The sequence below is a fragment of the Tachyglossus aculeatus genome, chromosome X1, assembly GCF_015852505.1.
Source record: "Tachyglossus aculeatus isolate mTacAcu1 chromosome X1, mTacAcu1.pri, whole genome shotgun sequence".
NCBI lineage: Eukaryota > Metazoa > Chordata > Mammalia > Monotremata > Tachyglossidae > Tachyglossus > Tachyglossus aculeatus.
In genome coordinates this window covers 103,215,050-103,239,365 of record NC_052101.1, presented here as the reverse complement: position 1 = coordinate 103,239,365, position 24,316 = coordinate 103,215,050, and the positions used below count along the sequence as shown (strand labels likewise).

Sequence of the window (24,316 nt, the reverse complement as noted above, 5' to 3'; positions counted from 1 at the left end):
CTCCCTGTAGCTCCAGATTATGGGTGCAATATATTTTTTTTAAGTGGGGGTTGGAAGGGAGAATTCCATTCTGGGGCTTATAGTATGGTACTAAAATTTACACATAAACACCCTGACTGTTCAGCATGCCAAGGCAGAATACAGAACCACAGAAAACCTAGCAAAGGGATGCTTTCTTCCACAAAGGCTCCCAGGAGCTCAGCCTCTTAGGGTCTTTGCTAGTATGCAAAGTCTCCTCAACCAAAACAAATCGGAGGCAATTATATGAATAAATTAAGCAAAAATTACCCTTCTTTTGGCCTCAATTATCCAATCAATTACCCTAACTCTACACTTCAATTTCATTGCAGACATAGAGCCTGAGTTTGTTCAAAATTGGCAACTACCCCAGTGGAGAACGGCAGGATTTTGAGCCCGTGTGTAATGGTAATAATTGCGAAATGCATCACCGTGGCTTCAATGAGACAGACTTTCAGATTTGGTGAGTAAGGCTCCTTCATCTGGCATTCGGGGAAGTGGAGGGGGAAGAGGAAGTACTGGGAAGGGAGGGAGAGGAACGCTACATCCCTTATTGAGATGGTTTGGTTTAGATCCTGGTGTCAAAATTAGCCTCATGACAATTAGCCACCAGGAATTGGAGCTGCATAAACCATTATTGGGCAGTTTACAAAAGTCGGAAATGGGATCCTGACCCCCTCGGGTTTGTATGGGTCGGGAGTGGGCTCGAGCAGACGAGGTGATCAATCAATCAATCAATCAATCGTATTTATTGAGCGCTTACTGTGTGCAGAGCACTGTACTAAGCTCTTGGGAAGTACAGGTTGGCAACATCTAGAGACGGTCCCTACCCAACAGTGGGCTCACAGTCTAGAAGGGGGAGACAGACAACAAAACAAAACAAATTAACAAAATAAAATAAATAGTATTAACAAAATATAATAAATAGTATAGACAGATGAGGTGACTGAGGCCCAGAGAAGTGAAGTGAGTTGCCCACGGTCCCACGGCAGGCAAGTGGTGGGGGCAGCATTAGAACCCAGGTCCTTCTGACTCCCGGGCCCGGGCTTTATAGTAACAATAATAACAGTGGCATTTTATTAATCAATCAATCGTATTTATTGAGCGCTTACTGTGTGATGAGCGCAATGAGGGAAAGCCAGCAGGGGAGGCAGAAAAGTCGCCAGGTCCCCCCCCCAGATCTGCACACACCTCACAGATTGAGCCCCTTCCTTCCTCTCCCCCTCGTCCCCCTCTCCATCCCCCCCATCTTACCTCCTTCCCTTCCCCACAGCACCTGTATATATGTATATATGGTTGTACATATTTTTTACTCTATTTATTTATTTATTTATTTTATTTGTACATATCTATTCTATTTATTTTATTTTGTCAGTATGTTTGGTTTTGTTCTCTGTCTCCCCCTTTTAGACTGTGAGCCCACTGTTGGGTAGGGACTGTCTCTATATGTTGCCAATTTGTACTTCCCAAGCGCTTAGTACAGTGCTCTGCACACAGTAAGCGCTCAATAAATACGACTGATGATGATGATGATATTCACTCAATCGTATTTATTGAGCGCTTACTGTGTGCAGAGCACTGTACTAAGCGCTTGAAGATATCTGGAAGTTCATTTGTGGCAAGGACGCGTGAACATTCTAAAAAGCAGGAAGGATGATTGTTATAAGAAAAAATGGAAATTACACGGCATTACATCAAACCAGATTTGGGATAGCCTTAGCAAATTCACTGTTGGGCCGCTGGAATCAGTTGGCTGGTTCAGCCTGTTCTGAGAAGCCATAAATACAAAGGCAACATGACTAAATTTGTACTTCCCAAGCGCTTAGTACAGTGCTCTGCACATAGTAAGCACTCAATAAATATGATTGATGATGATGATAAAGTGGCAGCAGAGATTACCATTGCAAGCAGGGGGCCGTGAGGCCATCAAACCTGTGTAGGTCTGTGCCAAACTGGAAGTGGCCAGAAAGTTGCTTCCCTCAGGTGTGAACCATGTGAATCGCTGCACTACACACGGCGCCAGACCAGACCCGGCCAGGCCAAGCCTGCCATTCATTCATTCATTCATTCACTCGATCACATTTCTTGAGCGCTTACTGTGTGAAAAGCATCATCAATCGTATTTATTGAGCGCTTACTGTGTGCGGAGCACTGTACTAAGCGCTTGGGAAGGACAAGTTGGCAACATATAGAGACAGTCCCTACCCAGTAGTGGGCTCACAGTCTAAAAGGGCGAGACAGACAACAAAACCAAACATACTAACAAAATAAAATAAATCGAATAGATATGTACAAGTAAAATAGAGTAATAAATATGTACAAACGTATATACAGGTAAAGCACTGTACTAAGCACTTGGGGGAATACGATAGAACAACAAACAGACACATTCCCTGCCCACAGTGAGCAACGATCAGGTCGGTCGCAGGTCAGGAGCATTGCCAGGCTAAGCGGGGCATTTCTGACCAGGCAAGCTTCTACGATGCGCGGCGCTGAGGCGCCTAACTGCTGGACGCCTCTTTCCCTTACCAACTCACCCGATTAGAGCCATCACAGCAATCGTGGTGAACTCTTTCTAAATCCCCCAAGGAAGAAAGGGTGGCTCAGGCCAGAGCTCTGCTCGGAAGAAACCCAGCATGCCAGACAACGACGCTCCTGTCATTTCTCTGGCGGACTCTTTGTAATGTGTCTGACAGGCCTGGCTGCGGAGTTTGTGGGCTGTGGTAGCCTCAGTGGCCACTCTGGCAGTCCCGCTTCTTGAGATCCCGGCTTGGGCCCAAGGCAATTTCTTAAAAAGGAGAGGCAGCGTGGCCTAATGGATAGAGCACAGGCCTGGAAGCCAGAAGGACCTGGGTTCTAATCCCAACTCCGCCACCGTCTGCTGTGTGACCTTGGGCAAGTCACACCCTGTCTCTGTGTCCGTTACCTTATCTGCAAAATGGGGATTAAAACTGGGAGCCCCATGTGATACGGGGACTACTTCCAACCCAAATCGCCTGTATCCACCCCAGCGCTTAGTACAGTGCCTGGCACATAGTAAGCACTTAGCAAATACTAAGTGCTAGAGAAGCAGCGTGGCTCAGTGGAAAGAGCCCGGGATTTGGAGTCAGAGGTCATGAGTTCAAATCCCGACTCCGCTGTCAGCTGTGTGACTTTGGGCAAGTCACTTAACTTCTCTGGGCCTCAGTTCCCTCATCTGTAAAATGGGGATTAATACCGTGAGCCCCTTGTGGGACAACCTGATCACCTTGTAACCTCCCTAGAGCTTAGAACAGTGCTTTGCACATAGTAAGTGCTTAATAAGTGCCATCATCATCAAATACTGCCATTATCATTATTATTACTATTACTACTATCATTATTACCTGTACATATGTATATATGTTTGTACATATTTATTACTCTATTTACTTATTTTACTTGTACATATCTATTCTATTTATTTTGTTACTGTGTTTGGTTTTGTTCTGTCTCCCCCTTTTAGACTGTGAGCCCACTGTTGGGTAGGGACTGTCTCTATATGTTGCCAACTTGTACTTCCCAAGCGCTTAGTACAGTGCTCTGCACACAGTAAGAACTCAATAAATACGATTGATTATTATTATTGTTGTTATTACTGATTCCTTTTCCTTACCTCCCCCTGGGACAGGGTATTCAGAAAAGATAAGAGTTGCTATTTGAGGGTAGGCTGAAAGGGAGAATAATTCTGGTTCAATGTGATAAGGCAATAGTAATATTTGGTGGCTTGCTTGTATGTTTTCTATTTAATCTTAATCCTCTAAATTGGCGATCTGAAGCCCCTTTCCCTGAAGCCCTTAGTTACTTCTTTATATCCCTCTCCCTTCCCTGACCATAAAGACTGCCCTAGGGGTCACAACAACCCATCCTGTACTTCAGACTGTTTAAGGTGGTCAATCTCAAAATCGCTTTACCTTCAGGCTTCTTCGCATGCAGCTATTAGCAAAACCCCCTTCTTTAAAAGTTAATGATCCCACATGAAATTTCAAAAGAGCTTTCACACAGTTAAAATTGATTTGTCTATTTGCTTCTTTAAATGTAAAATAAAATTGCATTTCTGTATAAAATCCCTTGGCACCAATGAAAGTGAAATTCTGCATTTGCTGAGAAAGATCTTTATTTGCCCTCTGAGAGATCTTAAACTTTAGTCTGCCTCCATAAAATCTTCATGAGAACAATACTTGTGAATGACTTTTCCCAAAATAAGGTTTGTAGGGGGCTTTGGTTGTTTTAACAAAAGCACATATCCTGTAGCCACAGGAATTTATGGTCTAAATATGCTGTTTAGCTTGGCTATCTTTCGTGAATATATTACAGTGTGAACATAATTATTCTTTCCAAGACTATTGATGCTACCCTTCTAGTGCACAAACGAAACATAAATGCTAACTGCAATTAGTCCAATTATTAGTCCCATTAAAAAGTGGGGAGAACAGCACACGAAAAACATACCCAATCGAGCCATTTCAGGATAGTGGGTTTTAGAAACCTACCAAGCAGAAATCAATCAATCGTATTTATTGAGCGCTTACTGTGTGCAGAACACTGTACTAAGCGCATGGGAAGTACAGGTTGGCAACATCTAGAGACGGTCCCTACCCAACAGTGGGCTCACAGTCTAGAAGGGGGAGACAGACAACAAAACATATTAACAAAATAAAATAAACAGTATTAACAAAATATAATAAATAGTATTGACAGATGAGGTGACTGAGGCCCAGAGAAGTGAAGTGAGTTGCCCAAGGTCCCACGGCAGGCAAGTGGTGGGGGCAGCATTAGAACCCAGGTCCTTCTGACTCCCGGGCCCGGGCTTTATAGTAACAATAATAACAGTGGCATTTTATTAATCAATCGTATTTATTGAGCGCTTACTGTGTGCAGAGCACTGCACTAAGCGCTTGGGAAGTACAAGTTGGCAACATATAGAGACAGTCTCTACCCAACAGTGGGCTCACAGTCTAAGAGGGGGAGACGGAGAACAAAACCAAACATACTAACAAAATAAAATAGGATATGTACAAGTAAAATAAATAAATAAATATGTACAAACATATATACATATATACAGGTGCTGTGGGGAAGGGAAGGAGGTAAGATGGGGGGATGGAGAGGGGGACAAGGGGGAAAGGAAGGAGGGGCTCAGTCTAGGCTCAGTTTAATCAATCAATCAATCGTATTTATTGAGCGCTTACTGTGTGCAGAGCACTGTACTAAGCGCTTGGGAAGTACAAATTGGCAACATATAGAGACAGTCCCTACCCAACAGTGGGCTCACAGTCTAAAAGTTTAAGCGCTTATTATGTGCAAAGCACTGTTCTAAGCGCTTGGGGAGGTTACAGGGTGATCAAGTTGTCCCACGGGGGACTCATAGTCTTAACCAGCGTGGCTCAGTGGAAAAAGCCCGGGCTTTGGAGTGAGAGGTCATGGGTTCGAATCCTGACTCCGCCCCGTGTCTGCTGTGTGACCTTGGGCAAGTCACTTAACTTCTCTGAGCCTCAGTTAGCTCATCTGGAAAATGGGGATTACGACTGTGAGCCCCACGTGGGACAACCTGATCGCTTTGTATCCCCCCTCCAGCGCTTAGAATAATAATAATAATAATGGCATTTGTTAAGCACTTACTATGTGCAAAGCACTGTTCTAAGCACTGGGGGGGATACAAGGTGATCAGATTGTCCCATGTGGGGCTCACAGTTTTAACCCCCATTTTCCAGATGAGGTAACTGAGGCTCAGAGAAGTTAAGTGACTTGCCCAAGGTCACACAGCAGACATGTGGTGGAGCCGGGATTCGAACCCACGATCTCTGACTCCCAAGCTCGGGCTCTTTCCACTGGGCCAGTGCTTGGCACATAGTAAGCGCTCAACAAATGCCAACATTCTTATTAACCCCCATTTTCCAGATGAGGTCACTGAGGCCCAGAGAGGTGAAGTGGCTTGCCCAAAGTCCCACAGCCGGCAGGGGGCGGAGGCGGGATTTGAACCCATGACCTCTGACCCCGAAGGCCGGGGTCTTCCCGCTGAGCCACGCGGCTCCGCCCACAGAGGGAACGTCGGGAGCGCGCGCGCGCCTTAAAAGGGAGCAGCCGGAAGCGGTTGGGGATGATGGACGTGGCCAGCGTCCAATCGGCGCCGAGCTTTGAAGTCCCGCCCCCCCTTCCCCCGCGCGCGCGCGTGCGTGCTACGCGCTTGCGTCGCGCGCCTCAGGCTCCCTCCTTCCCTCCCTCCGTCGTCCGTTAATGGCCGCCGCCGTGAGCCTCGGTAAGGAGAAGCCGCGCTCTTCGCTTTTCTCTGAGGCGGTTCATGAGGAAAAAAGAGAACGGAGCTTGTAGGTAGACGACGGAGGGACGTTGGGGAGAGCATTCCCCCCCCCCCCCAGCTCTTACGGACAGACAATAATAAGCGCTTACTATGTGCCCAGCACTGTCCTAAGCGCTAGGGAGTAGACACGGTGAGCGGATTGTCCCATGTGGGGCTCCCAGCCTTAATCCCCATCTTCCAGAGGCGGGAACTGAGGCCCGGAGAAGTGAAGGCCCCGCTGAGAGGTCACCTCCTCCAGGAGGCCTTCCCAGACTGAGCCCCTTCCTTCCTCTCCCCCCGCCCCCCCTCCATCCCCCCCATCTTACCTCCTTCCCTACAGCACCTGTATATATGTATATATGTTTGTACATATTTATTACTCTATTTTACTTGTACATATCCTATTTATTTCATTTTGTTAGTATGTTTGGTTTTGTTCTCTGTCTCCCCCTTTCAGACTGTGAGCCCACTGTTGGGTAGGGACTGTCTCTATAGGTTGCCAATTTGTACTTCCCAAGCGCTTGGTACAATGCTCTGCACATAGTAAGCGCTCAATAAATACGATTGATGATGATGATGAAGGGACTTGCCCCAAGTCACCCAGCTGACAAAGCGGGATTTGAACCCATGACCTCTGACTTCCAAGCCCGGGCTCTTTCCACTGAGCCAGATAATAATAATAATATTTGTTAAGCGCTTACTATGTGCAAAGCACTGTTCTAAGCGCTGGGGAGGATACAGTGTGATCATCATCAGTCGTATTTATTGAGCGCTTACTGTGTGCAGAGCACTGTACTAAGCGCTTGGGAAGTACAAGTTGGCAACATCAGGTGATCAAGTTGTCCCATGTGGGGCTCACCGTCTTAATCCCCATTTTTACAGATGAGGGAACTGAGGCTCAGAGAAGTGAAGTGACTTGCCCAAGGCCACACAGCAGACTTGTGGTGGAGCCGGGATTCGAACTCACGACCTCTGACTCCAAAGCCCGGGCTCTTTCCACTGAGCCACGCTGCTTCTCTGTAATCCAGTAAGAATTCTGTAATTCAGTAAGCCAGATCTGTAATTCATATTCACTTAGGTTTCCCTGTCTAGATTGTAAACTCGTTGTTGGTAGTATCATCATTATTGTACTTTTTAAGCACTTACTATGTGCCAGGTACTGTGCTAAGCACCTGGGTTGATTTAAGATAATTGGATTGGATGTTTTCCCCGTCCCATACAGGGCTCACAGTCTAAGTAGGAGCAGGGAACATGTGTACCGACTCTGTTGTATTGTAGTCATTCATTCAATTGTATTTATTGAGCGCTTACTGTGTGCAGAGCACTGTACTAAGCGCCTGGGAAGTACAAATCGGCAACATATAGAGACGGCCCCTACCCAACAATGAGCTCCCAGTCTGTAATAATAATAATGATAGCATTTATTAAGCGCTTACTATGTGCAAAGCGCTGTTCTAAGCGCTGGGGAGGTCACAAGGTAATCAGATTGTCCTACGGGGGGGCTCACAGTCTTCATCCCCATTTTACAGGTGAGGTAACTGAGGCGCAGAGAAGTAAAGTGACTTGCCCAAAGTCACACAGCTGACAAGTGGAGGATCCGGGATTTGAGCCCATAACCTCTGACTCCAACGCCCGGGCTCTTTCCACTGAGCCATGCTGCTTCTCCTAATCTAGAAAGGGGAGATAGACAACAAAACAGAAGAAGTAGGTGTCAGTAATAATAATGATAGCATTTATTAAGCGCTTACTAAGTGCAAAGCACTGTTCTAAGCGCTGGGGAGGTTACAAGGTGATCCGGTTGTCCCACGGGGGGCTCACAGTCTTAATCCCCATTTTACAGATGAGGTAACTGAGGCCCTGCCCAAAGTCACCCAGCTGACAAGTGATGGAGCCGGGATTTGGACCCATGACATCTGATTCCAAAGCCTGTGCTCTTTCCACTGAGCCACGCCATCAGAATAAATAGAATTATAGCTATTCATTCACTCAATCGTATTTATTGAGCGCTTACTGTGTGCAGAGCACTGTACCAAGTGCTTGGGAAGTACAAGTTGGCAACATATAGAGACGGTCCCTACCCAACAGCAGGCTCACAGTCTAGAAGGGGGGAGACAGACAACAAAACAAAACATATTAACAAAATAAAATAAATAGAATAAATATGTACAAGTAGAGTAATAAATATGTACAAACATAGACAGGTGCTGTGGGGAGGGGAACGAGGTAAGGTGGGGGGGATGAGGAGGGGGAGAGGAAGGAGGGGGCTCAGTCTGGGAAGGCCTCCTGGAGGAGGTGAGCTCTCAGTAGGGCTTTGAAGGGAGGAAGAGAGCTAGCTTGGTGGATGTGTGGAGGGAAACCATTAGGGACGGGGACCATGTCTGCTTATTCTGTTGTACTCTCTCAAGTGCTTAGTATAGTGCTCTGCACATAGGGAGCACTCAATAAATACAATTGATTGATTGATGTTCTCCTTATTATGCTCACATCTCCCAAATTTTAAAGTGTGTATTCATTCAGCTTTTAGACTGAGCCCACTGTTGGGTAGGGACTGTCTCTATATGTTGCCAATTTGTACTTCCCAAGTGCTTAGTACAGTGCTCTGCACATAGTAAGCGCTCAATAAATACGATTGATGATGATGATGATGATTCCAGGCCAGGGGGAGGACATGGGCCGGAGATCTACCGGCCGAGAGTGAGGAGTTTTTGCCTGATGCGTAGGTTGATTGGTAGCCACTGGAGATTTTTGAGGATTTTTGAGCTATGTACACATCATTAATAAAATAGAGTAATAAATATGCCTAAACAAGTGCTGTGGGGAGGGGAAGATTAGAGAATGCCCTCCTGTTGGAAAGAAAGGATTGACGTCTGTCTCTGAGAGCTTTGGCGGGGGCGGAGGGGGGGTCCTCTACCTGCCTCGCTAGGTTATAGTCTACGATCCTTGAAGCGTTCGCAGATGTTTTATTTCTTAACTTTCCACTCTCTCTGTACTCCTCCCCCTGACTTCAAAGAAACCGTAGCAGACGAAAGACAATTTGATTCTCTCCCTACCCCCTCTTCTTTTAGCCGTACGGCTACCCATCGCTATAACAAAACAAACATCGCTAAAATCCACCCTCTCGTCTTTATCCAAACGGCAACCCCGCAGATCCAAGACACCCTATCCCTTCTCGAAGACTGGATCAGCCTCCTTGCTGAGCTCCCTGCCTTCTGTCCCTCCCCACTTCCAGTCCATACTTCACTCTGCTGCCCCAATCATTTTTCCCCATTCGGTCCACTTTTCCCCACTCCTCAAGAACCTCCAGTGGCGCTTAGTTCAGTGCTTTGCATACGGTAAGCGCTTAATAAATGCGATCGCCTTTTTTTTTAAAGTGGCCTTTGTTAAGCACTTATTCTGTTCCAAGCGCAGGGGTTAATCAGGTTGGACGCAGTCCATGTCTCACAGGGGGCTCTCAAGTCTCAATCCCCATTTTACAGATGAGGTAACTGAGGCACAGAGAAGTTGAGTGACTCACCCAAGGTCACACGGCAGACAAGCGGCGGAGCCGGAATGAGAACCCAGTTCCTTCTGACTTCCAGGCCCGCTGGGCCATGAGAAAAGCTACATTATGAAAACGTTTTTCCAGCAGAGAAGCAGCGTGGCCTAGTGGAAAGAGCCCAGGCCTGAAAGTCAGAGAACCTGGGTTCTAATCCCAGCTCTGCCACTTGCCTGCCGTGGGACCTTGGGCAAGTCACATCACCTCTCCGTGCTTCAGTTACTTTATCTGTGAAACGGGGAGTGAGACTGTGAACCCCATCTGGGACGTGGACTGTGTCCAACCCGATTGTCTTGTATGGTGCCTGACACGTAGTAAGCACATAATAAACACCACAAAAAGTAATGAAATGACTCGCATTTCAATACTTCAGTCAAGGCAGATACCCCGAAGAGTGCAATTTCACAGACAACATAGAGTGTGAGTCCCTCAGTGGACAAGGTCTGCGTCTAATTCCCACTGTACTCTTTTCCAGGGTGTAGTACAGTGTTCTACACAAAGCAGAGGCGCAATAGATATTATTACCGGTACTATGACGACAGTAGAATGTGTAGCAAATAATAACACTTGAATTAAATCTTAGAATTCTAGGGCTGAAAGGGACCTCGGTGTTAGGTAACTAACAATGATGATAACTGTGGTATTGAGCATTCATTCATTCAATCGTATTTATTGAGCGCTTACTGTGTGCAGAGCACTGTACTAAGCGCTTGGGAAGTACAAGTTGGCAACATAGAGACAGTCCCTACCCAACAGCGGGCTCACAGTCTAGAAGGGGAAGACAGACAACAGAACAGAATATGTTAACAAAATGAAATAAATAGAATAGTAAAAATGTACAAGTAAAATAGAGTAATAAATCTGTACAAACGTATATACTGGTGCTGTGGGGAGGGGAAGGAGGTAGGGAGGGGGGGAGGGGGAAAGGAAGGAGGGGGCTCAGTTTGGGAAGGCCTCCTGGAGGAGGTGAGCACTTACTATGTGCCAGGCACTACTAAGCACTTGGTCGCTGCAAGCTAATCAGATTGGGCAGAGTCCCTGTCCCACATGGGGTTCACAGTCTTAATCCCCATTTTACAGATTAGCTAACTGAGGCACAGAGAAATTAAGCAACATGCCCAAGGTCACACAGCAGACAAGTGGTGGAGCCGAAATTAGAACCCAGGCCCTTCTGACTCCTAGGCCTGTGTTCTGTCCAGTAGACCATGCTGCTTCTCCATCCCTCCATAATAAAGCTATAATAATTGTAGTTAAGTGCTTACTCTGTGCCAAGCATTGTATTAGGAAGGCACTGGGGACGATGCAAGAGAATTAGGTTGGACACAGTTCCTGTTCCACATGGGGCTCACAGTCAAAGGCGGGGAGAGAGAGAGAGAACAAATACTTCATCCCCATTTCACAGATGAGGAAACTGAAGCACAGAAAAGTTAAGAAGTGACTTGCCCAGAACACAGCAGGCATGTGGTGGAGCCAGGATTAGAAAGAACTCAGATCCCCTGACTTCCAGGACTGTGCTCTTTCCACTAGGCAACACTGCTTCTCTTATGGTTTAGTCTTTTCTCTGTAGAGACTCCACATTCCTAGCCTGGTATTTTTCACCCTGGTAGTGAAGGTTGAGTAGAGGTGGCAAAGTGGAGTTATAAAGGAAAAATAAAATAAAAGAGGAAAAAAACCAGAAAGGCAAATTCAAATTAGAAAGGAAGATAATAATAATAATAATAATGGCGTTTGTTAAGCGCTTACTATGTGCAAAGCACTGTTCTAAGCGCTGGGGGATACAAGGTGATCAGGTTGTCCCACATGGGGCTCACAATCTTAATCTCCATTTTACAGATGAGGTAACTGAGGCTCAGAGAAGTTAAGTGACTTGCCCAAGGTCACACAGCAGACATGTGGCAGAGCCGGGATTCGAACCCACGACCTCTGACTCCCAAGCCCGGGCTCTTTCCAGTGAGCCACGCTGCTTCTCTGTGAAGCACTGCTTCTCTGTGAAGCCACGCTGCTTCACAGAGAGTAGAGAACGTTACTAGAGGAGAGGAGAAGCAAGTTAATCTTCCAGTTTACTGCAATTCCAAAACAAATGTCATTTATTTGGGAGGGATTCTTGAATTTAGGATGCCTTGAGATATTTGGTTTTGGATGGATGGTGAACTTGTTTTCTTCTTCTAGATGCTGAGGTACCTGTCCTGGGGACACAGGGTGGTGTTCCACTCACGCTTCTCTAGGGTCAAGCTTTCCAAGTGCTGTCTATTTACAATGCAACTGCAATCACCGGAGTTCCAGGCACTGTTCACCCAAGGACTGAAGAGTGTGGCAGGTGAGACATCTGAATCTCACCACTGACCGCTTGCCCGCATCCTCCCTCTGGCCTGGCACTCGTTCCCCCTTCCTATACTGCAGACTACCACTCTCCCCACCTTCAAAGCCCCCTTCAAATCACATCTCTTTCACGAGGCCTTCTCTGACTAAGCCTTCATTTCCCCTACTCCCTCTCCCTTCAGCATTGCCTGTGCACTTGGATCGGTGTCATTTAGGCTCTTGATATTCACACCCCCACCCCGCTCTTACGGACAGATCTGTAATTCATATTCACTTCGGTTTCCCCCTCTAGATTGTAAGCTCATTATTAGTATTATCATCATTGTTGTACTTTCTAAGCATTTACTATGTGCCAAGTACTGTGCTAAGCACCGGCGTGGATTTAAGATAATTGGATTGGATACTGTCCCCGTCCTACACAGGGCTCAGTCTAAGTAGGAGCAGGGAACATGTCTACCGACTCTGTTGTGTTGTAGTCAGTCATTCATTCATTCAGTCGTATTTATTGAGCGCTTACTGTGTGCAGAGCACTGTACTAAGCGCTTGGGATGTGCAGATCGGCAGCATATAGAGACGGTCTCTACCCAACAGCGGGCTCACAGTCTAGAATGAGGATACAGACAACACCACAAAACAAGTAGACAGGTTTCAATATCATCAGAGTAAATAGAATTATAGCTATATATGCATCATTAATAAAATAGAGTAATAAATATGCACAAGTGCTGTGGGGAGGGGAGGGGGCAATGAGAGGAGAAGGGGTGCTCAGTTTGGGAAGGCCTTCTGGAGGAAGTGAGCTCTCAGTGGGGCTTTGAAGGGAGGAAGAGAGCTAGTTTGGCAGATGTGTGGAGGGAGGGCATTCCAGGCCAGGGGGAGGATGTGGGCCAGGGGTTGACGGCGGGACAGGCGAGAACGAGGCACAGCGAGGAGGTTAGCGGCAGAGGAGCGGACTTTGTGGGCTGGGCTGTAGAAGCAGAGGAGGGAGGTGAGAACAGAGAGGGTGAGGTGATGGAGAGCTTTGAAGCCAAGAATGAGGAGTTTTTGCTTGATTAGAAGGTTGATAGGCAACCACTGGAGATTTTTGAGGAGGAGAGTGACATGCCCCTAGTGTTTCTGTACAAAGATAATCCGGGTAGCAGAGTGAAGTATTAGGCTGAAGCTGGGAGAGACAGGAGGATAGGAGATCAGAAAGGAGGCTGATGCAGTTGGGATAGGATGAGAGATTGAACTAGCAAGATAGCGGTTTGGATGGAGAGGAAAGGGCGGATCATGGCGATGTTGTGGAGGTGAGACCGGCAGGTTTTGGTGACGGATTGGATGTGTGGGGTGAATGAGAGAACGGAGTCAAGGATGACACCTAGGTTGCGGGCTTGTGAGACGGGAAGGATGGTAGTGCCGTCTACAGTGACGGGAAAGTCAGGGAGAGGACAGGATTTGGGAGGGAAGATAAGGAGCTCAGTCTTGGACGTGTTGAGTTTTAGATGGCCGGCAGACATCCAGATGGAGCTACGAGCCTGGAGGAAGGGAGAGAGAACCGGGGTGGAGATGTAGATTTGGGTGTCATCAGCGTAGAGATGGTAGTTGAAGCCGTGGGAGTGAATGAGTTCACCAAGGGAGTGAGTATAGATGGAGAACAGAAGGGGACTAAGAACTGACCCTTGAGGAACCCCTACAGTAAGGGGGTGGGGGGGGGGGGGGGAGCCCGTGAAGGAGAATGAGAATGAACGGCAAGAGCGATGAGGAGAACCAGAAGAGGATGGAGTCTGTGAAGCCAAGGTTGGATAGCGTGTTGAGGAGAAGGGGGTGGTCCACAGCGTCGAAGGCAGCTGAGAGGTCAAGGGGGATTAGGATAGAGTAGGAGCCATTGGATTTGGCAAGAAGGAGGTCATTGGTGACCTTTGAGAGGGCAGTTTCGATGGAGTGTTGGGGACGGAAGCCAGATTGGAGGGGGTCTAGGAGAGAGTTGGAGTTGAGGAATTTGAGGCAGCGGGCATAGACGACTCATTCTAGGAGTTTGGAAAGGAAGGGTAGGAGGGAGATAGGGCGATAACTAGAAGGGGCAGTGGGGTCAAGAGGGTCTTTTTAGGATGGGGTTGACTTGGGCATGTTTGAAGGCAGAGGGGTCCGCAAGTACTCAGTACAGTTCTCATACAGTAAGTGTTCAATAGATACCATTGATTGATGGATCTTTGGGAGGTAGCTGCTTATTTGCAGGCCTTGTGAATGGAGTAAGCTGTTAATTGTTTCACCGCCAACACTCATTTATTTGGGATACTCAAAATAAGGCCTGACAGTTCATGATAATAGTATTTAATGAGCACTTGCCACTATTGGGTAGGGACTGTCTCTATATGTTGCCAAATTGTACTTCCCAAGCGCTTAGTACAGTGCTCTGCACACAGTAAGCGCTCAATAAATACGATTGATGATGAATAGGACTGTTCCAAGTACTTGGGAGAGTTTGATTATCTTTTATCTATTCCAGGGCTTGGCACATACCACAGTTAGCATTATTATTCCAGAATTCGTAGACTGATCCTTGCCCTCGAGGAATTTACAATTTAGCAGGAGATGGACACTAAATTGCAGGTGGGAGGAAACAATAGAGTGTAAAGCTATGTACTTAAGTGCCATCTTGGGGTGGGTGAGTCTTTGGGTGATACGGAAGTGTCCAAGTGGCAGTTAGGGAGTATATAGGGTGGGGAGATGAGAGATGAATCAGGGAAGGCCCCCCAGATGAGATGTGACAGTGGTCTACTGGATGGGAAGGAAGAGGGCATTCCAGGCAGTGGAGGGTCTGTAATTTATTTTAATGTTTGTCTCTCCTTCTAGACTGTAAGCTCCTTGTGGGCAGGGACTGGATCTATCAACTCTATCGTATTTCCCCAAGTGTCCCGCAGTACAGTGCTCTGAAAACAGTAAGTGCTGGATAAATGTCACTGAGGGATCAATTGAACAAGTGGTGGGGACCAGGGATTCGGTGGACAAGAGCCAGAGCAGATTCTGGCTGAAAAGCAACAGTGCACACGCTCTATGGGATGCACGGTACCTCAGTTGGTCTGGAGCTCCAGCCTTCATCTGGTCCCCTGTGGATCCCCCAAGATACCTGGGCAGAGTGAGTGGTGTGCCGAGGTGGGTGGGCTCCTTCCCCCTCTCCTTCCCCCTCTTCTCCTTCCCCCTCTTCTCCTTCCCCCTCTCCTCCTTCCCCCTCTCCTCCTTCCCCCTCTCCTCCTCCCCCCTCTCCTCCTTGGAGCTGACATTGTGGCTTCACCTCAGCTCCCTTTCTGGTTCGTAGAGGTGGGCAGATTAGGTCCAGCTTCCCACCTTGCCGAAGTTACACCCAGAAAGCCATTAGCTTTGCTTTCTCAATCCTAACCTTAAGAGGGCCATGACTTCCCTCCCCTCCACAGAGTTGGCATTTATGGTTTGGCGATGGCATTTTGACAGCGTACTATGTCTTAAATATAGGAGGTGGTCAAAATGAAGGCACATATTTAGCCCAGTAAAGGCACAATTAATGATCTTAAACGTGATTTTAAAAATGATCTTAAAATGATCACAATTAATGATCTAAAATGATCTTTTAGACTGTGAGCCCACTGTTGGGTAGGGATTGTCTCTATATGTTGCCAATTTGTACTTCCCAAGCGCTTAGTACAGTGCTCTGCACATAGTAAGCGCTCAATAAATACGATTGATGATGATGATGATGATGATCTTAAAAGGTAACTGAGAGTGGTGGTGTGCACAGGGATAGTTGTGAGGAACTAGTGCGAACATGAACATTGGTGGCAAGCAGCGCTTAGGACAGTGCTCTGCACATAGTAAGCGCTCAATAAATACGATTGATGAAGCAGCACGGCCAAGTGGAGGGAGTAATGTTCCCTTTCCCCCACCCTCCCCATCCCAAACTTATACTGTGAGCTCCAGGTGAGACGGGGACTGTGTCCAACTTGATAATTGTGTATCTGTTCCAGCACTTAGTATAGTGCTTGGCACACAGTAAGCACTTAACAAATACCATGAAAAGAAAAAAAGGAAAAAAAAAGACATGGCCTGTGAGGTACCGAGGCCACAGAAAGACCTCAGTGAACTTCTCGATTGTGGTGAGTTGAAGAGAGCATCCAAGCTACTCAAATGGCCTAGTGGACAGAGCACTGTCCTGGGAGTCGGAAGGTCATGAATTCTAATCCCGGCTCCGCCACCTGTCTGCTGTGTGACCTTGGACGAGTCACAACACTTCTCTGTGCCTCAGTTCCCTCATCTGTAAAATGGGGATGAAGACTTTGAGCCCTATGTGGGACGGGGACTGTGTCCAACCCGATCATCTTGTATCCTCCTCGGTGCTTAGAACAGTGCCTGGCACATAGTAAGCACTTAACCAATACCAGAAGTATTATTATTATTATAATAACAACGGTACTGCTCTTTTCTCTCATCTCAGAGATATTTGTTAAAGGAAATCACGAAATAAGAATAGCCGGAGGAGCTGTACGGGATTTGTTAAGGGGATTGCCGCCACATGATGTGGACTTTGCCACTACTGCGACCCCTGATCAAATGAAGATGATGTTCATGTCTGCTGGTGTTCGGATGATCAATCACAAAGGAGAAAATCACGGTACCATTACTGCCAGAGTGAGTTCCAACTTCTTATTGATGGTTCACTGCTTATCTGTATAATATTCTTTCTATTGTCTTGTGTGCAGTTTGAAAAGAAAGGCTTCATGGAATATTCCAGCTTTCTACTAATCACCGATTTCTCTCCCTAGAATGCACTCATTGCCAACCATTTTCCCATGCCCTAGGTTGGGTGAAACTTTGAGATTATTGCTCTGAAGATTGATGTCACAACTAAAAGAGCATGCAGGAGTAGAACACACAACTGAGTGACAAATCCTGCTGAATACAGAGCTCTCACCATGAACACTTAGGTGTTTATAGTTAACTTGAGAATAAAATACCCCAACACAGCCATACAAGTACTGGTGGCTGCATATTTCACCGTTTGGTTGTCAGTAAATTTGCTGCAGAACAGAACTGCAGTTTATAACAGGACGTTGATAATATGAATTCCAAGTGCTCCTTCTAAGAATTCAGTCAATCAGTGGTATTTACTGAATGTTGACTATGTGCAGACCACTGTACTAAGTGCTTGGGGAAAGTACAACAGAGTTAGCAGACATGATCCCTGCCCCCAACGAGTTTACAGTCTAGAGGACGGATTTGACATTTGAAACAAGCCTCCGTAGTTGGTCACCCCTCCCTTTTGGTCTGACAAATAGTCATTAGGCGCTAACATTTAGGGAGCACTATTAAGAGGTGACAAGATTGTGGACATTAATTCGACTATGGCCCCTGATACCCAATCTAAGGAAAGGGGGAATGGGGCGAGTGAGGAGGTTAAGACCCACAGGGAAGCATCAACATCTGAAATGGACGGGAACAGGCGAAAAACGTTACACTGAGTATTTGGAAGCATAAACGCCGGGCATTTCATTGCTTCTCAGTCCTGGGTTTATGAGCTCACAGCACACTGCCCCAACATTATATGCGTTGGGAAGGTTGGCTTCTCACCATCCTTTGCTTCTGCAGGGGTGGGGGCCCATGCTGACAGTGGCAGGTGGTGAAGAAGGAGGCTGCCATATGACCAGGTATGTGCTCGTTTTGTTTTCAATGGATAAGGGCCTAGATCGGCAAACATTGAGCCCAGCTTGCTGTTTTCAGGCCTGATACCATTTACTTTTTGGTGTGAATAATTTAAGACTTTTTTTTTCCCATTTGCGAAGACAAGTAAATCAGACATGTAGAGAAAGCAAGCACACACCAAGTTGTCAAGGCACACGGAACTTTAACTGCCGTATTGAAGAAAAATGAAAACAATTTTTCTTCCACTCAAGGAAAATAAACAAACCGGCTTGCTGTCTGTGTATTGCAGCTTCATGAAGAAAACTTTGAAATTACTACTCTTCGGATTGACGTCACGACCGATGGAAGACACGCCGAAGTAGAGTTCACGAATGACTGGGAAAAAGATGCTGGACGCAGAGATCTCACCATAAACTCTATGTTTTTAGGTAATTTAATCATAAAATGCTATCTTTACAGCAGGGCCAGGAAAGTACAAGGTGCTAAAAAGGAAACAGGTACATTTCCCCAGATTGCACAATTAATAAAATGAGTGTTTTACTCGACTCTGCCCAGAACATGAGTTTTCACTGTCTTGTCTTGTCCAGGGCAGAATTTAGGGACGGTTCTTCCGCTTTGTGCCTGTCTGGATACGGTGTGACAGGGTGTTGGAAGAAGCAAGGTTTGTGCATGCACACAGCGTCAGGCCCATGGTGAGAACTACGCCAGGTGTTCTTTTTAATGCCAGGGTCTCCAAGAATGAGGCCCCGGCCTTATTGGAGAATGCCGGCGTGTTCACCAGTTTCCCAGCAAAAGTGGTAATTGCCCCAGAGAAGTAGGAAGTGACTATTTCCAAGATTGCCATAATGTCATCCCAGGATAGTGGGCCTTAAACTACTTGGACTCCGCCTACTTAGGTCTTCAGGTTCTTCAGACTGATTTTTCCATACATTGGCTAGAAATGGAAAAAACAATATAGTGTCCCACCTACCCATTGAGGTGTCAGATGCATGGGAGAATGTTGACAGGGTCAGTGGGATGGGTTTCAGGGATCCAACTGGGACCCTCACAGTGGCCGGATGCTTTCATCCTGACCTCACCCTAAGAGCAGAGAGCAAGGGCTTGGGATTCAGAGGTTGTGGGCTCTAATCCGGGCTCCGCTGCTTGCCGGCTGTGTTACTTTGGGCAAGTCACTTAGCTTCTCTGTGTCTAAAATGGGGATTAAAACTGTGAGCCCCACATGGGACAACCTGATTACCTTGTATCTACCCCAGCGCTTAGAACAGTGCTTGCCACATAGTGAGCACTTAACAAATACCATCATTATTAATCACCTTCCTCTCATCCGCTTCCCAGCCTGCTCTGATGATCTCTCCCCTCGCTTCCCCAGGCTTGCCCACTGTGGTCCGGGAAGTTGTACAATAGCTTCTATGATCCTCGAATCAATCGTATCGGTTGAGCTCTGACTGTGTGCAGAGTACTGTACTGAGTACTCGGGAGAGTACAGTAGAACAGCAGTGATTCATTCAATCGCATTTATTGAGCGCTTATTGTGTGCAGAGCACTGTACTAAGCGCAGTGATAGACACATTCCCTGCCCACAATGAGCTTAGAGTCTACAGGGGGCCAGATACATAAGGAGAGATGAAACAAAACATTTGCTAACCTTAAGAGCGCATAGGATTTGCACCCCAGTGGACGTAGTGTTGGCCCAGATAAAAAGAGATTTAGGACATGTTATTTCTTTTGTGTGAATTTTTAAAACTGTTGATCGGTTCTCTAAGTCTTACAACTCAGAAGCAGTGGAGATGGGGAGAAGTAAAGAACGACTGTCATTTTTTCTGGACAGTAGTGCTGCTAGAAGTACAATATAGGAGCATTGCCTAGTGGATAGAACATGACACTGGGAGTCACAAGGACCTAATCCCAGCTCAGCCACTTGTCTGCCGCGACATCTTGGGCAAGTCACTTCTGTGCCTCAGTTACCTGATCTATAAGATGGTGATTAAAGCTGTGTTAAGCGCTTACTGTGTGCCAGGCACTGTACTAAGAGCTGGCGTAGATGCAAGCTAATCAGGTTGGACACAGCGTGGGACAGGGACTGTGTGTCCAACCTGATTAGCTTGCATCTACGCCAGCTCTTAGTACAGTGCCTGGCACATAGTAAGCGCTTAACAAATACCTCAAAAAAAAAAGTAGGCCAGACATTTTCCAGACCAGTGTAGGACTACAAGGAGGATGTGGTGGACCTGATTTCAGGGTCACAGGAGAAACGCTCTGGGCATGTCACTCCCCTCCTCAAAAATCTCCAGTGGTTGCCTATCAACCTTCGAATAACGCAAAAACTCCTCACTCTCGGCTTCAGAGCTCTCCATCACCTCGCCCCCTCCTTCCTCACCTCCCTTCTCGCCTTCTACAGCCCAGCCCGCACCCTCCGCTCCTCTGCCGCCGCTAACCTCCTCGCTGTGCCTTGTTCTCGCCTTTCCCGCCATCGTCCTTCCCCTGGCCTGGAATGCCCTCCCTCCACACATCCGCCAAACTAGCTCTCTTCCTCCCTTCAAAGCCCTACTGAGAGCTCACCTCCTCCAGGAGGCCTTCCCAGACTGAGCCCCCCTTCTTCTCCTCCTCCTCCCCATCGCCCCCCTTCCCCACAGCACTTGTGTATATTTGTACATATTTATTACTCTATTTTATTAATGATGTGTATGCAGCTATAATTCTATTTATTCTGATGGTACTGTCACCTGTTTACTTGTTTTGTTTTGTCTGTCTCCCCCTTCTAGACTGTGAGCCCATTGTTGGGTAGGGACCGTCTCTATATGTTGCCAATTTGCACTTCCCAAGCGCTTAATACAGTGCTCTGCACACAGTAAGCGCTCAATAAATACGATTGAATGAATGAATGAACATGGTGAATTCTTCCATGGGAACTATCTTGTCATCTATTCACTCCCTTGGAAGCAGTATTGGGTGCTTTGGGCAAAAGGGTCAGGAGTCTTTGTATTACTACGATAGTGTTTTTCTGAAAAAAAAAAAAAATGACCCAGTAATATTTTTGAACTGAAGTTCATGTATCCATGCTAAATAAAATAAACTAAAATTTTACAATTTTATATTACATTGCTGCTACAGGCTTTGATGGTACCCTGTATGACTACTTCAACGGTTATGAAGATTTAAAAAATAACAAAGTTCGATTTGTTGGATTCCCAAACAAAAGAATTCAGGAAGATTATCTACGGATTTTGAGATATTTCAGGTAAGAAAAGAGTCTTTCGATTGGTGTGTTGTGGAACTTTCCCCCCCTCACTGTGCCAGAGCCCGAGCAACCCTTCCCAAGTAAAATATACAACTATAATTCTCTTAAGTGAAATGTTCGGTGCCCGTCTGATAAGCTAAAATGGTGAAAACAGGCAAAGAGAAGAGCTGCTGTAGAGGATGAATCGCTGCCAAAGATAAGTCTGTGAATGCACATATCTTTCCTAAATTCTTAACACTAAACTATGCTCAGTCATTATTAGGAACCAGCTACTTGTAATTTTCATTTGCTAAGGAGATTAATAGTTATTTTACGTGACTAGCTGTCAGATTTTGTGACTTGGAGAACCGTACTTGCTCACGGCCTCCCTCCTGCTTGGTCACCTTCACACCTGGCAGGCCATTGCTCTCCCCATCTTCAAAGCCCTTTTAAAATTGCATCTCCTCCAGGAAGCCTTCCCTGTTTAATCTCCCCTCTTCCCACCCCATTACCACCTCCAACCCTGTAACATTTATGTGAATATATGGCTTTCCACTCTGTTGCTTCTCCAGCTTCTTGAGGTCATAGAGTGTGCTAACTCTTATTTGTGCCTCTCCCAAGTGCTCAAGTACAGTGCTCTACACACTGCAAACCCTCGAATCCTATTGATTGACTTAAAGGAGAATAATGAAGCAAAAACAATTTTCAAAGTGCTGCAGAGATTGTGAGCCCGAAGTAGATAGGGCACAGACAGGCCTGGGAGTCGGAAGGACCTGGGTTCTAGTCCCAGCTCTGCCACTTGTCTGCTGTGTGATCTTGGATGAGTCACTTCACTTCTCTGTGCCTCAGTTACCTCGTCTGTAAAATGGGGGTTGAGGCTGTGAGCCCCATGTGGGACAGAGACTGTGTCCAGCCTGATTATCTTGTATCTACCCCAGTGCTTAGAACAAATAAATACCATTAAAAAAAAAAATCTTCTTTTCCAAGAGTGTGTAAACGTAAGTCTTAGTGCATAGGGCAGAGTCGCATTGAGCACATAGCACTATAGTGTGATCTATGCCTCCCTGCAGGTACTTCAAGCCCTTCAAAGTAAAGGAGCAATTGAAGTCATCATCATCATCAGTGGTATTCATTGAGCACTTACCATGTTCAGAGCACTTAGCGCCGCTCAGTAAATACCACTGATTGATATCAACGCTTTGCTTTCCTTTATCAGGTTTTCCTATTTTCAAACTCTGTTTGTGTAGGTTCTTCGGAAAAATCGCCGAAAACCCTGGTGGCCACGATCCTGACACGTTAAAAGCCATTAAGGGAAATGCGAAAGGATTGGCTGGAATATCAGGAGAGAGGATTTGGGTGGAGCTGAAAAAAATTCTTGTTGGTAATCACGTAGAGCACTTGGTTCGACTTATGTACGATCTGGACGTGGCTTATTATATAGGTAAGAATTCAAGAAGTGATATGCCATTTGTGCATTGAATTTTGAGTTCAGATATACCCTGCTGTTGTAGAATAATATCCATTAGAAGGATGCGCACCCAGGTCTGGCAGAATGTGTGTTTTTCTTGGAGGTGTTCAAGAAATCGATCACTGGTATTTAGTGAATGCTTACTGTGTGCTGAGCGCTGTACTTGGCACTTGGGAGAGTACAGTATAACAGAGTCGGGAGACGTGTTCCCCGCCCATAAGGAGCTGACAGTCTAGAGGGATCAATTTGATTTTTCTTGATTCTTAAAAAAAAATTCTTGTTTTCACAGGGTTGCCTACTGATGGGAATTTAGAAGAATTGGACCAAGTGTGTAAAAACACTCGGAATCTTTCTGCAAGTCCAATAACCGTTTTGACTTCATTATTCAGAGATCAGGATGATGTCATAAAACTTGATTTCAGGTTGAAGGTTTCCAAACAAGAAAAAAATCTGGCTCTGTTCCTGCTGAAGCACAGGAAAGATTTAATTAAAGCTGCTGACAGTTCTGAACCACTCAGACCATTTCAGGATTTCATTTTAGATGTAAGTATATGTGAGTATTCAGCCCAGGATCTCTCTGCCTTAATCACGTCTATGTGTTGATTTTGATAGGGACAAGATTTTATAAAATCTGAATAACTCGGAACTAAGTATAAATTGCAGGCCTTAGTCTCACCTCTGGTTAGTTTCAAAATATAAAGCATGGGTGGTTGAATTATAAATTTCTTTAGGAAATTATTTGCAGTCTGTTATCTTTGGTCTAAGCAATTGTATTTATTGAGCACCTACTGTGATCCCCAACCAGTCTACTAGGGTAGGAGAGAAGTTTAGAAGACTTCTTTAATGAAAAATGTAATGACATTTTAGCCTATGGATTAATTCAAAAGTAAATGAGATAAAAAACGGTAATTTAAGTCATATCAATTATACTGGTGCTATTGACTTTTATGTTGTCGTTGTTTTGTTTTCTGCATTTAGTCGAGAGACCCTGGTACAACTGAGAGAATTCATGAACTTCTGAAATACCAAGGAGAGGGGGCTCTTCTAAAGGAGATGCAGAGCTGGTCTGTCCCTCTATTTCCAGTAACTGGCCATGATATTAGAAAAATGGGAATTTCTTCAGGAAAAGAAATTGGTTCGATATTACAGCGGTTGAGAGAACAGTGGAAGAAGAGTGGATACCAAATGGACAAAGATGAGCTTTTGTGTTTGATAAAGGACTGAAATAGAAATCTAGTAAACTGCGCTAATGCTCCTATTTGGTGGGGGTTGTTTGGGCTTTTTTTTTTTTTTTTCCATTTTTCTTACAGTGAGATGAGGAAATTTAATATGTGTCTATTATGTGAAGAGTAAAAGTGCGTTTCATCACTTCTGACAAGTAGAATTATGTGGTATGCTCCATCAGGTGATTTAATTCTATTTCCAGCTACCAAAAAGAAAAGAAGTACCTCCTCTTCTTTCATATGTCGATGTAAATGTTAATTATGTACTGTTTAACTTTGAATAATTCCCAACCTAAGTTGTGTTTGAATAGAACAAGACATTTTTTTTTTGAAAAAAATCTAACTAGTTCTACGGTGGTTATAATTGGCTACACATTCAGTTTAAAATTCTTGTGGCATTTTATCATTGCCTGCTTAAATAATTTATTCCCCGAAGAGTAGTGAAATTGGTAAACTTGCATAGGCAAAAAAGTTATACATGTTAAAATGATTACTTTGCCTGCAGTTACATTTTGGAGTTGTAGCAATCTTTCATCTTAATTCCAAAATAAACTTGAGCTTGAAAGGGAAA

The 24,316-nt window shown here is 45.7% G+C and overlaps 1 protein-coding gene across 2 annotated transcripts; it reads left to right on the top strand.

Annotated features, from left to right (window-relative positions):
- The first annotated feature begins 369 nt into the window (after nucleotides 1-369).
- TRNT1 (tRNA nucleotidyl transferase 1) lies at nucleotides 370-24,316 on the top strand. Of its 2 annotated transcripts, none has more exons than XM_038772479.1 (8): nucleotides 370-481; nucleotides 12,039-12,186; nucleotides 16,633-16,826; nucleotides 18,127-18,265; nucleotides 20,949-21,075; nucleotides 22,302-22,495; nucleotides 22,812-23,065; nucleotides 23,501-23,746. In XM_038772479.1, the coding sequence occupies exons 2-8, from the start codon at nucleotides 12,039-12,041 to the stop codon at nucleotides 23,744-23,746; spliced, it is 1,302 nt and encodes a 433-aa protein (XP_038628407.1). In that variant the 5' UTR covers nucleotides 370-481. The 2 variants fall into 2 exon arrangements, with proteins under 2 accessions (XP_038628407.1, XP_038628406.1); XM_038772478.1 differs by lacking the exon at nucleotides 370-481 and adding an exon at nucleotides 6,237-6,295 and having other exon boundaries at nucleotides 23,501-24,316.

Coding starts and splice junctions, on each gene's coding strand:
- TRNT1 (XM_038772478.1), top strand. CDS start 12,039: ATGCTGAGGTACCTGTCCTGGGGACACAGGGTGGTGTTCCACTCACGC. Junction 18,266..20,948: donor CATAAACTCTATGTTTTTAG/GTAATTTAATCA, acceptor TTGCTGCTACAG/GCTTTGATGGTACCCTGTAT. Junction 23,066..23,500: donor TTCAGGATTTCATTTTAGAT/GTAAGTATATGT, acceptor TTCTGCATTTAG/TCGAGAGACCCTGGTACAAC.